This window comes from Entelurus aequoreus, linkage group LG14, assembly GCF_033978785.1.
Source record: "Entelurus aequoreus isolate RoL-2023_Sb linkage group LG14, RoL_Eaeq_v1.1, whole genome shotgun sequence".
Taxonomy (NCBI): domain Eukaryota; kingdom Metazoa; phylum Chordata; class Actinopteri; order Syngnathiformes; family Syngnathidae; genus Entelurus; species Entelurus aequoreus.
The window spans coordinates 7791978-7805487 of NC_084744.1; the positions used below are offsets into that span (position 1 = coordinate 7791978).

The following is a 13510-nucleotide window of genomic DNA, read 5'->3' on the forward strand; positions in this document are numbered from 1 at the left end:
ATTTACGATTCATGTCCGTCTCCTCTTCTGTTACCTCGGATCTGTTAGGAGCACAAACACAAGTGGATGAGTCGGGGTGTCTGAACCTGCCGATTCCCATACCGATCCTCTACCAGTGATATCGGCCGATACCGCTACCCATCCCATGTATTAACTGTACATGTTTATTGTGAGTGCTATTGACAGTTTAACAATATCAGCACAATACTTCAAATTAGGGATGTCCGATAATATCGGACTGCCGATATTATTGTTTGATAAATGCTTTAAAATGTAATATCGGAAATTATCGGTATCAGTTTCAAAAAGTAAAATGTATGACTTTTTAAAACGCCGCTGTGTACACGGATGTAGGGAGAAGTACAGAGCGCCAATAAACCTTGAAGGCACTGCCTTTGCGTGCCGGCCCAGTCACATAATATCTACGGCTTTTCACACACACACACAAGTGAATGCAAGGCATAGTTGGTCAACAGCCATACAGGTCACACTGAGGGTGGCCGTATAAACAACTTTAACACTGTTACAAATATGCGCCACACTGTGAACCCACACCAAACAAGAATGACAAGCACATTTCGGGAGAACATCCGCACCGTAACACAACATAAACACAACAGAACAAATACCCAGAACCCCTTGCATCACTAACTCTTCCAGGACGCTACAATATACTTTAGTTTTTGTCTCAAAGTCCTCCTGTGTCTCGGAAATTACCAACAAACATTAACAAAAACAGCAAAAAAAATTTTTTGGAACAAATAAAAATATCGATGTAATCACTGGTATCGGTCAAATACTGATACTACCCTTGATATTGACGCACCACCAATTTACTGACTGTGACAATATTGACACACCAACAGTTGTTCTATTATCCTCTCTAAAACTCTTATTAATTGTTGTTAATATCTGCTGAACTTCTTTAACTTTACCAAACAATTATTTATTCTCTTGTTTCACTCTAACTTCGTGGTTAGCATTGCTATTAGCATGCCTGCTCCTAGCTTCCTCTCGGTGTGTAACATGTTTAGCCTCATCCTCCAGTGATAATATAATTGATAATGATGTTAAAAACCTCTAAAGGCTTAGTGGCCACATGTGTGGACAGCACCTCGTAGCTCTTATTTCTTATGGCCGCTTATGTGGACACTTATATTGCCATCTGGTGGTGTCAGAAGAGTATAACATACAATGGAATTTAAAAAAAAAAAGTGTAAAAATAAGAATTAGCATAAAGTACACGTTTGTGTACTTATGGACTACGTACATCATATCAAAAGATGATTCTTAGTTTTTATTCTAATTAGGGTCCAATAAGCCCAAATAGCAAAGGGAAATAAAAAAAAACATGTAAACAAACAGCTTGGGCCTTAAGAGGTTAAGAAATGTAGTTTATTTGCAGAAATGGAGGTGATTATCATCTTAGAGGAGCAGCTCCACACTGTGTTTGGAGACGGTATTGCGATTGGTATTGAAAGGCACTAATCAGTAGGGCTGGGTGGATAAAACAATACCAATTAATGTCACAATAGACATGTAATTAATATAAATAAAAAATGCATTAGTTAAAACTGTTGATAAATATATATATTTTGGTGGGAAAAAACCCACTTAGACTTAGACAAACATTATTGATCCACAAGAGAAATTGTTCTCACTTCTTTTCTTTTCAACCCTCGTCCGTTCCCTATTCGGGTACATGGAAACAACAGGTAGGAACAAAAGTGCAGAACTGTATAAATAAAATGTATAAAAAAATATAAGAAATGTGCTATACTCCAAAGTTTGATAGAACGCGGTTGTTAGGGTCTATACATTGCTGTAGTTTGGCTGCCTAAACCTGCTTGGTGGATAGCGCCCCCAGGTGACGTGACGTTAATTTACAATGGCATTCTTTTTGTATTGTTTCAGTAAATTCCCCAAAACGTCACCGTGGAGTTATTGAGTCTGTTTAGCTGATTGGAGAGCTAGCTTGCGCAGCTAATGGGTCCATGACCATGACTTCGGTTTTGTTTGAACAGCCGATAACTAATTTTGCTCGACAATATATCGACCTACAAATTATTGGCAATAAAGGATAGAATTGACATTATTTTTGGAGACCAAATTAACCACTGATGTAATGACAATACATAATAATAATAGAAATATATCCTTTCAAACTTGTATTTCTTGTATATTTTAACATTATCATTAGAATAGAAACTTTTAAATACCAAGTCAAATAAAACAAACAAATATTAAAAACAAAATATACTTTGCCTGTGAGCAAAATTTTGCACTAGAATAAAAATCACAACCAATAGCAAAACATAGTTTCTGTCTTTGTTAAGAAGGTGGTGGGGGGCCCTCATATATACACAACCAAAACAATAAACAAAATGACTAACGTCATCACGGTTATCATTATCGTCATTATAATATTGTTGGATGTGTTTCAAAAATACTTGATACACACAAAAATGTTTCAACAAAGTTGTTTTTTGTAAAAGCTAAAATAAATAGACGTATCAAATAGTGTTGTACTTTAATAAGAGCCATATTATTTTTTCTTTGTGTGTTTAAATAGGTTTATCTTCTTCCATGTTAAATTGTAAAGGGTTGTTTCAATTCCGGTTTGTGTGACGTCACGCGAGTTCACTTCCTGTTGAACGGACGTCCGTCAGTTTCAACTCGAACTGGTCAAGTTTATCGAAAACTTTGAGCAAAAACAGCATATCACATCTGTAAGAATAATTGTATCTAAGTTATCACAAAACTTTGTGTTTCAATGAGTTCCCGGCGAGAGGACAAAAGCTGTCTTTGATCCTACCAAGCAGAAGGCTTGTAAAACGCCACTGTGTAGTATGGGAAGCAACATGAAGGTGTTCTGTTTCTTTGATGTATTGTAATCCATAGAAAGATATTGTCTTGACCCGAGATCTACAAAGCGAAGAGGAAGCAGGACCTGACTCCCCTCCAGGGACCTATTCTTTGAACTGTTTTATGACCTTTTCTTTGAACTGTTTGTAATCAAAGGCGATGGCTGTTTACGACCCCCGTCCCTTAGAAACAGCTGTTGCCATGTAATCAGGGAAAGTCCAAATAAAAGAGGAGGCGGACAATCTTTCGTCAGAGCGTGGTGAGACTGTACAAAGAGTACAGTCCAGACATCTCTCCTCAATTGAGCCAAATTTAATTCTGTCTCTGTTTAATTCCTTTCTTCTTGTCTTGTTTAATAGATGTCATCAGTGTTTGAACCTGATAAACATAAATAATTAATGTGTTTAAACCCGTTTATGACCATTTGTAACGGTTATCATTACTACCGTTTATTTTTAGTACAAACCCCCAGAGATACCGATGCAAAAGAGTGACCGCTCTTGCAAACTGTCTCGTTCGCCAAACACGCACATTAAAAAAACACAAAGACAAACTTCAATATGAGCGTAAGAGCCGCATGTGGCCCGGGAGCCGCGAGTTGGCCAACCCTGCACTGTGTGATGCTCACGGGCCAGGAGCATGGCCTCACTGCACAAAGAGTCAAAGACACCTGATGAAGGACAAAATGATTCACCCTCTTCTTTTCATTGTGCTATAGCACAAACGCGCGCATCTGCTAATACCGATAAAAAAAAACATGGCGATTTACCCACGCTGGAAAACTTACCGACTTAATTTTCATTTATCGTTGGTTAATTGACTTACCCAATATCGGCCCAGGCCTAATCAGCCGTTTTACTGCCGTATTACAGACACTGTTTGGAAACAATTAAGGTATCAGGCAAGTGATTTGAACTCGATGAAAAAGACTGAAAATAAGCCGAGGGTCTTGGGGCAGCAGGTCCCTAGCCATGTCCAGTGCGATGCCCTGGTGGGGGGACAAGGGGATCCTTGGTTTGTCAGCAATCGAACATGCAAACATTTGCAAAAAAAAGCACCATATAAAGATGTTTTAGTGTTTAAAGAACTGAAAAGTGATCAACAGAGTTGACATAAATACATACCCCATTCATCCAAATGAATCACTATGTCTGTTTCAGTCAAAATGTTATTTAGTCACTACAGTAATTACAACTTGTGTTCACATCCACAGGAACCACATGGGTTAGCCTACTCTATACAGTATTTACAAACGTACAACCTTACTAGTGTTCACTTCACAGCCACAGATGGTTAATGACATTATTTACACATTACTTTGCTTCATTCACACATTACTTTGGCGTTTTTGCTTCGATGGCTCTGACATGAGCCTTCCTGGCAAATTTCTGAGCAGCTTGCATTTTCCTTTTTGTTTCTGTGGATTCTGCCTTGGATTTTATAGACAATTTATGTCTCTTCTAAATGGTAAACAACTCAAATGTTGGCCATTGTTTTATCCAGACGCATACATTTGTCCAAATGTGGTCAAGTAGACGCATTGTGGGTTTCCTGGACTACGTCTACATCACTAAAAAAAAAATCTAAATCTGCCATCTTCCACAATTTTTTTTTTAATATATTAATCGCCCGCTTAAACATTCCCTTTTCTCATCTCCGACTCTCTCGTCGTCATTAGGGATGTCTATTGTGATTTCCCTTCCTGGTTTCATGACCTGCCCTATCTTGCCTCTGATTGGTCTGTCCGTACTGTTTAGCCCCAATCTTAACCAATCGTGACTCTAAATAGTAAACCATCCAACCAATCATGGATGTTCTTATACGTAAACCAACCAATCATCATTGAAGTTTCCCATATATTTTGTGGAGTTGCTTCGCTATGTAGCTTCGATTTTTAAGTTCATAATTTTTAATGGAAAACCGTAGTTTTTACCACTGGATTATCAAAAACCGTATTCATTACGGGAAAACCGTAGTTGTTGGCAGGTATGGCAAAGAGACGGATCAAGATTTTAACACACATTGTAGGTCGGAAAAAAGTAAGAAAAACTGAAAATATTTTTTTATATTTTTGCAGAGATAAAAAAAGACAGATTCCCGAATATAGACGGAAAAAAATCACATGCCTGAGGAATGTTAACAGGGCTCGAATTTAACCGTGGCATTTGCCACGACCGCCCTCGTGACTTGCTGTAATGCCCTAAAAAAAATTAGCATCATTGACGGCAAGAACATACCGGGACCGCCCTCGACTCTTTACTTGTTAAAGGACTAGGGATGTAACGATAAACGGTAATGATAAACCACGGGAAAATTCCAGACGGTTAGTACTACGGTTAAAATTTATAATTACCAAAAAAACGTCATTTATTAATGCATTTTAGGCAACTGCTTACTTCCTGAATACTGAAGCGCTGCAGCATCTTTAAAAATAAAACTTGGTTAAAGTATTTTTGTATAAGTAGTTTTTGAAAATTTTGAGCACATTTAAAATGACCGCGATAATAATAACCGTGATAAGAAATGTTCATACCATGACCTCCCTACAATGGACAATTGTAACGTAATTGTCGAATAACTTGATAAAAACACCCAGACATACATTTTTTTGTTAAATTTTCAACTGTATAAGACATCGCATAATTAACGTTAATCGGTATAAACAATGTCGTTTTGGAAGATTGTGTCAAAGGTTAACCGACCACGAGACTGAGATAGGGATGTCCGATAATATCGGACTGCCGATATTATCGGACGATAAATGCTTTAAAATGTAATATCTCTGTATCGGTTTCAAAATTATCGGTATCGGTTTCAAAAAGTAAAATTTATGACTGTTTAAAACGCCGCTGTGTACACGGACGTAGGGAGAAGTACAGAGCGTCAATAAACTTTAAAGGCACTGCCTTTGCGTGCCGTCTCAATCACAAAATATCTACGGCTTTTACACACACAAGTGAATGCAAGCCATACTTGGTCAACAGCCAAACAGGTCACACTGAGGGTGGTTGTATAAACAACTTTAACACTGTTACAAATATGCGCCACACTGTGAACCCACACCAAACAAGAATGACAAACACATTTCGGGAGAACTGCCGTACCGTAACACAACATAAACACAACAGAACAAATACCCAGAATCCCTTGCAGCACTAACTCTTCCGGGACGCTACAATATACACCCTCGCTAACCCCTACCCCTAAACCCCACCCCCCCCAACCCCGCCCACCTCAACCTCCACATGCTCTCTCAGGGAGAGCATGTCCCAATATCCAAGCTGCTGTTTTGAGGCATGTTAAATAAAATAATGCACTTTGTGACTTCAATAATAAATATGGCAGTGCCATGTTGGCATTTTTTTCCATAACTTGAGTTGATTTATTTTGAAAAACCTTGTTACATTGTTTAATGCATGCAGTGGGGCATCACAACAAAATTAGGCATAATAATGTGTTGATTCCACGACTGTATATATCGGTATCGGTTGATATCGGAATCGGTAATTAAGAGAGTCCTCCTTTAAGGCTACACTTGCCTTGACCTTAAAAAGTAAAAATTTGAGGCCTGTGTTAATAAACATTTACAATATATTTCTGTGTAAATAATTAATTTCACAACGTATATATCTGTGACTCATAGTCCGGTGTGGCTAATTAATTTAAAAAAAAAAAAAGTTTTTAGACTAAATTTAGAGGGTGAGGCTTAAATTGCTCTATAGTCCGTAAAATACGGTATGACAATAGAAAAAAACCTCCTCCTATGACATTGAGCACTTACCTGTCAGTTCCTGTGACTGTTGTCGTGGCGATGAAGACTGCAGTTGTTTCCCTCTGAGAGTCATACTGGTTAGTTGTGCTGCTGACCAGTGGGGGCGCTGTGGTGACAATAAAGCTCACACTTTCCTCTCTGCTCTCGGGTGAACTCTCGGTGGCCTCGTGCCTCCGAGTGCTGAAGCTGCCGGTTCCGGCGGAAGATTCCGTGGAGGGCTGGAGGGTGGAATATGGGTATGATGCGAGCGTGGGGCGTCCAGCAGGAGGCGTGGATGAGGTGGACTCATGGATGGGGTCTGTGCTGGAGATCCCGCGCGTTGACTGTGAAGGTTCCTCAGATGTTGGGATGTATTGGTGTTGGGTGGTATTTAGAGGTCCAACAAGAGTTTGGGTCCCTGCGGGGGTCTCTGGGCTGTCAGGCTCTGAAGACGAAGACGCAGTTAAAGAGCGGCTCCTGGTTTCTTCACTCCTGGTGGACGGGGCGCTGTGGGTGTAGTCCTCAGTCTCCACGGTGGATGCGACGCTCCAGGTGGAGCGGGGCTGATGGGAGTTGAAGTCCTGTGTGACCGCCGAGCTATTGCTGGAGGAAGAGGAGGTGACGGACAGCAGCGTCCTCTCGCCAGCCCGACTGACGGCGGTGGCGTTGAAGACGCGGTCCGTGAGGGCCTGTGTCTGCGACGGGGACGACGCGGGCTCCCCCGTGCGCACACTCGAGCGTGGGCTGTCCCGCGGAAGGTCCTCTGTCACCGTCCGAGGAGACAGTGCTCGATCAGAGATACCGAGTGACACGTCGGGAAGATGTCGTGTTTGCGGGGAGTCGCTACTGCTGCTGCTGCTGGTTTCGGAGGAGTGACCGACTGTGGAGGACGTAAACATCTCAGTGGACGCACTGATGGTCTCCTGGGACCTGGTGCTGGTTTCTCTCAGGGTTTGTGGTTGCTCAGTATCTGAGGAAAGACAAAACATCAGCGTGTTTAGCAAATAGCTAGTCATGTTACACACATCGCGAGAAAACAATATATCGACTGATAATGGTTTTTCAGGGCCGATACAGATTATTAGTAGTCAAGGAGGTTGATAAGTGATATTTGGAGGCCATATTCATTTGTGTTGTCTTCATTATAACACCTATATAAGACTTTTAAAGTCATTTTGATAGTAGGCTATTATAGCTAATATAGACACTTACATCATGTGTTGTCTTCATTGTAACACTTATATAAGACTTTTTAAGGCATTTTGATAGTAGGCTAATACAACTAAAATCATGTGTTGTCTTCATTATATAACATATATAAGACTTTTAAAGTCATTTTGATAGTAGGCTAATACAACTAAAATCATGTGTTGTCTTCATTATATAACATATATAAGACTTTTAAAGTCATTTTGATAGTAGGCTAATACAACTAAAATCATGTGTTGTCTTCATTATATAACATATATAAGACTTTTAAAGTCATTTTGATAGTAGGCTAATATAACTAAAATCATGTGCTGTCTTCATTATAAAACATATATAAGACTTTTAAAGTAATTTTAATAGTAGTCTAATACAACTAAAATCATGTGTTGTCTTCATTATATAACATATATAAGACTTTTAAAGTAATTTTGATAGTAGGCTAATACAACTAAAATCATGTGTTGTCTTCATTATATAACATATATAAGACTTTTAAAGTAATTTTAATAGTAGTCTAATACAACTAAAATCATGTGTTGTCTTCATTATATAACATATATAAGACTTTTAAAGTAATTTTGATAGTAGGCTAATACAACTAAAATCATGTGTTGTCTTCATTATATAACATATATAAGACTTTTAAAGTCATTTTGATAGTAGGCTAATACAACTAAAATCATGTGTTGTCTTCATTATAAAACATATATAAGACTTTTAAAGTAATTTTAATAGTAGGCTAATACAACTAAAATCATGTGTTGTCTTCATTATAAAACATATATAAGACTTTTAAAGTAATTTTAATAGTAGTCTAATACAACTAAAATCATGTGTTGTCTTCATTATAAAACATATATAAGACTTTTAAAGTAATTTTAATAGTAGTCTAATACAACTAAAATCATGTGTTGTCTTCATTATAAAACATATATAAGACTTTTAAAGTAATTTTAATAGTAGTCTAATACAACTAAAATCATGTGTTGTCTTCATTATAAAACATATACTGTATAAGACTTTTAAAGGCCTACTGAAAGCCACTACTACCGACCATGCAGTCTGATAGTTTATATATCAATGATGAAATCTTAACATTGCAACACATGCCAATACGGCCGGGTTAACTTATAAAGTGACATTTTAAATTTCCCGGGAAATATCCGGCTGAAAATGTCTCGGTATGATGACGTTTGCGCGTGACGTCACGGATCGTGCGGACATATTGGGACAGCATTGTGGCCAGCTATTAAGTCGTCTGTTTTCATCGCAAAATACCACAGTATTCTGGACATCTGTGTTGGTGAATCTTTTGCAATTTGTTTAATGAACAATGAAGACAGCAAAGAAGAAAGCTGTAGGTGGGATCGGTGTATTAGCGGCTGGCTGCAGCAACACAACGCCGTCCGCCGCCGCTGTCCTCACCGGTGTCTGGGTTGACTTCCTCCGTCTCCGGGCCGCCGACCGCACCGATGATCGTGGTGAAGTCCTTCGTCGCGCCGTCGATCGCTGGAAAGCAGGTGAGCACGGGTGGTGATGAGCAGATGAGGGCTGGCGTAGGTGGAGAGCTAATGTTTTTAGCATAGCTCTGTCGAGGCCCCGTAGCTAAGTTAGCTTCAATGGCGTCGTTAGCAACAGCATTGCTAGGCTTCGCCAGGCGGGACAGCATTAACCCTGTGGTTACAGGTCCAGGGTTTAGTTCAGTGTCTCCTGAGAGTAGAAGTAATAGTAGTAATAGTAGTAGGGGCATGTTTCTTCTGTTTCTATCCGCAGTTAAGCACGATGCTATCACGTTAGCTCCGAAGCTAAAGTGCTTCGCCGATGTATTGTCGTGGAGATTAAAGTCACTGTGAATGTCCATTTCGCGTTCTCGACTCTCATTTTCAAGAGGATATAGTATCCCAGGTGGTTTAAAATACAAATCCGTGATCCACAATAGAAAAAGGAGAAAGTGTGGAATCCAATGAGCCCTTGTACCTAAGTTACGGTCAGAGCGAAAAAAGATACATCCTGGCGTCCTGCACTGCACTCTAATCCTTCACTCTCACTTTCCTCATCCACGAATCTTTCATCCTGGTTCAAATTAATGGGGTGATCGTCGCTTTCTCGGTCCGAATCGCTCTCGCTGCTGGTGGGAATGATTGTAAACAATGTGCAGATGTGAGGAGCTCCACAACCGGTGACGTCACGCTACTTCCGGTACAGGCAAGGCTTTTTTATCAGCGACCAAAAGTTGCGAACTTTATCGTCGATGTTCTCTACTAAATCCTTTCAGCAAAAATATGGCAATATCGCGAAATGATCAAGTATGACACATAGAATGGACCTGCTATCCCTGTTTAAATAAGAAAAATTCATTTCAGTAGGACTTTAAAGTCATTTTGATAGTAGGCTAATATAACTAAACTCATGTGTTGTCTTCATTATAAAACTTATATAAGGTGTTTAATTTTGTGTGGCTCCAGACAGATTTGTTTTTTTGGTCCAATTGGCTCTTTCGACATTTTGGGTTGCCGACCCTCGGTCTAAAAGGAGCATTAAAATTTGCATTTCAAAATATGGAAAATCTCATGGGAAAATTTGAAAAAAATTTGACATTTCTCTACATAACAATAACTAATTTAATACATTTTATACAATTGTATAACACTTTATGGATTCGATACATTGTAAGGTTTCCTCCTGAAATATTGTCAACATTTAAATAAAAACAATTCTGTGCTCCTTCGTGTAGATTATAGTTGAGACATAATTTTTTCCTGGATGTTGCAGAAAGTATGAGAATGTGTGAGCTGCTTTCTGCTCTTCTTTACTTATACAATAATCTCATATTTGTCAAGATATTTACACAAAGTTTGCATTTTTGGCAGAAATATATTTTCTGTCGTCTTCATGTCCATCCATCTCTGTCATGTTATTTGATTGAACATGAAACTCGTGGCGCTCCCTTAAAGGCCTACTGAAATGAATTTTTTTTATTTAAACGGGGATAGCAGATCTATTCTATGTGTCATACTTGATCATTTCGCGATATTGCCATATTTTTGCTGAAAGGATTTAGTATAGAACAACGACGATAAAGATTGCAACTTTTGGTATCTGATAAAAAAAAGGCTTGCCCCTACCGGAAGTAGCGTGACGTAGTCAGTTGAACATATACGCAAAGTTCCCTATTGTTTACAATGATGGCCGCATGAAGTGAGAGAGATTCGGACCGAGAAAGCGACAATTTCCCCATTAATTTGAGCGAGGATGAAAGATTTGTGGATGAGTAAAGTGCAAGTGAAGGACTAGTGGGGAGTTGAAGCTATTCAGATAGGGAAGATGCTGTGAGAGGCGGGGGTGACCTGATATTCAGCTGGGAATGACTACAACAGTAAATAAACACAAGACATATATATACTCTATTAGCCACAACACAACCAGGCTTATATTTAATATGCCACAAATTAATCCTGCATAAAAACACCTGCGTGTTTGTTATGCTAGCTCCTAGCTCCTCTGCTAGCTCCTAGCTCCATAGAACACGCCAATACAATTCAAACACCTGATCAACACACACAATCACTCAGCCCAAAAGACCGTTCACCTAACCCAAGGTTCATAAAGCTTATATATTTTTAAAAAGTTACGTACGTGACGCGCACATACGGTCAAGCTATCAAATGTTTAGCAGCCAAGGCTGCATACTCACGGTACCTGATATTCAGCTGGGAATGACTACAACAGTAAATAAACACAAGACATATATATACTCTATTAGCCACAACACAACCAGGCTTATATTTAATATGCCACAAATTAATCCTGCATAAAAACACCTGCGTGTTTGTTATGCTAGCTCCTAGCTCCTATGCTAGCTCCTAGCTCCATAGAACACGCCAATACAATTCAAACACCTGATCAACACACACAATCACTCAGCCCAAAAGACCGTTCACCTAACCCAAGGTTCATAAAGCTTATATATTTTTAAAAAGTTACGTACATACGCAAAAAAAAGTTGCGCACATACGGTCAAGCGATCAAATGTTTAGAAGCCAAAGCTGCATACTCACAGTAGCACGTCTGCGTCTTTGTCATCCAAATCAAAGTAATCCTGGTAAGAGTCTGTGTTGTCCCAGTTCTCTACAGGCGTCTGTGTATCGAAGTCAAAAGTCCTCCTGGTTAGAGTCTCTGTTATCCGAGTTCTTCCATCTTGACTGCATCTTTCGGGAATGTAAACAAAGAAGCGCCGGCTGTGTACTGTTGTTGCTGACTACGTTCGAAAAATACGTCCATTTCGCACCGACAACTTTCTTCTTTGCTTGCTCAGCTTCCTTCTCCATAATGCAATGAACATGATTGCAACAGATTCACGAACACAGATGTCCAGAATACTGTGGAATTATGAAATGAAAACAGAGCTTTTTCGTATTGGCTTCAATGTGGAAGGCATACCCGTGTTCGCCGGGCTACGTCACGCGCATACGTCATCCTCAGAGGCGTTTCGAACCGGAAGTTTAGCGGCAAATTTAAAATGTCACTTTATAAGTTAACCCGGCCGTATTGGCATGTGTTATAATGTTAAGATTTCATCATTGATATATAAACTATCAGACTGCGTGGTCGGTAGTAGTGGGTTTCAGTAGGCCTTTAATGAGCCCACACTGCGAGTGTTGCATTACATGTCGAGCGACTCCATCGCTGCAATTATTGACAATGAGAGTAATTGTTATTCTTAAATTAATTTTAAAAAATTGAGCTCCGACAAAAGGGAACTTTTCTCAAGGAGGGCAAAAGGGCTGGTGCTCAAGTTATTATTTACTGCATCCACGTGACTATTATTTATGTTTTAAACACTAAATACTGGTATCGTATGTGTATATGTTATATCTGCTGATGTAGTTGTGGAAGGAAAAAACGATACCAATAAAAAAAAAAGTCTGATACCGATCATATGCATGAAATCATATCCAGTGCATGCAACAGGGATTTATGTCAGGCCCACTACAGAGGTACTACTTACATGGTTGGGACACTTGCCCTTGGGTTAAATGTGAATAAAGTAGATAATGGGGAAAAAAGAATAAGCTTTATATTTGAAGCAAGTGCTAGTCAACAAATAGATTTACACATACAAATAAATATCATTTTAAGAATCTCAATAGTATTTGAAGAACTAGATGAAGCAATGCCTTAAGGAGTTGTGTGTGAATGCTCCAATGCTGAAGTTGAACTTCAAAATAACTAATTGTTGAAAGAGAGCACATAATTCCTGATCAGGCTGAATATTTTGCACTCTTGCACTATTTTTCTTTTCTTTCCTTCCTATGTTTTGCATATTTGTAGACTGTCGCACTGATACTGGAGTTGCTTTTAATCTCCTTGTACCTGTGTGTAGTGACAATAAAAGGCATTCTATTCTATTCTATTTTGAAGTTGGAATGGTTTGAATCGGATAAAAAATGTGAGGGTTGTGGAACTTTGAAGAATATCCCATTGATTTCAATGGGAATTTCCCAAAAATGTGGGAATTTCGGGAAATGCGGGAATTTTTTTGAAAATGGTCTGAATGAGTTGTTGGAATTTTTCAAATCCGTCGAGAAATGTTGAAGTAGTAACATGTTGAATTGAGAAATAGTATTACGGAATTCCTGGAATTTTGGGATTTTTCCCATTTAAAAAAAACAACTTAATTGTTTG

At 39.0% G+C, this 13510-nt stretch overlaps 1 protein-coding gene across 1 annotated transcript in view; it reads right to left on the minus strand.

Annotated features, from left to right (window-relative positions):
• The window catches only part of LOC133665312 (mucin-2-like), a 37944-nt gene that overhangs the window by 8061 nt on the left and 16373 nt on the right, over nucleotides 1–13510 (minus strand). The window contains exons 2-3 of the mRNA XM_062070574.1: nucleotides 6647–7586; nucleotides 1–41 (exon numbers count right to left, since the gene is read on the minus strand). The exon at nucleotides 1–41 is cut by the window's left edge and continues 396 nt beyond it. Coding sequence (XP_061926558.1) covers nucleotides 1–41; nucleotides 6647–7586 — 981 coding nt within the window. The remainder of the gene's footprint in view (nucleotides 42–6646; nucleotides 7587–13510) is intronic.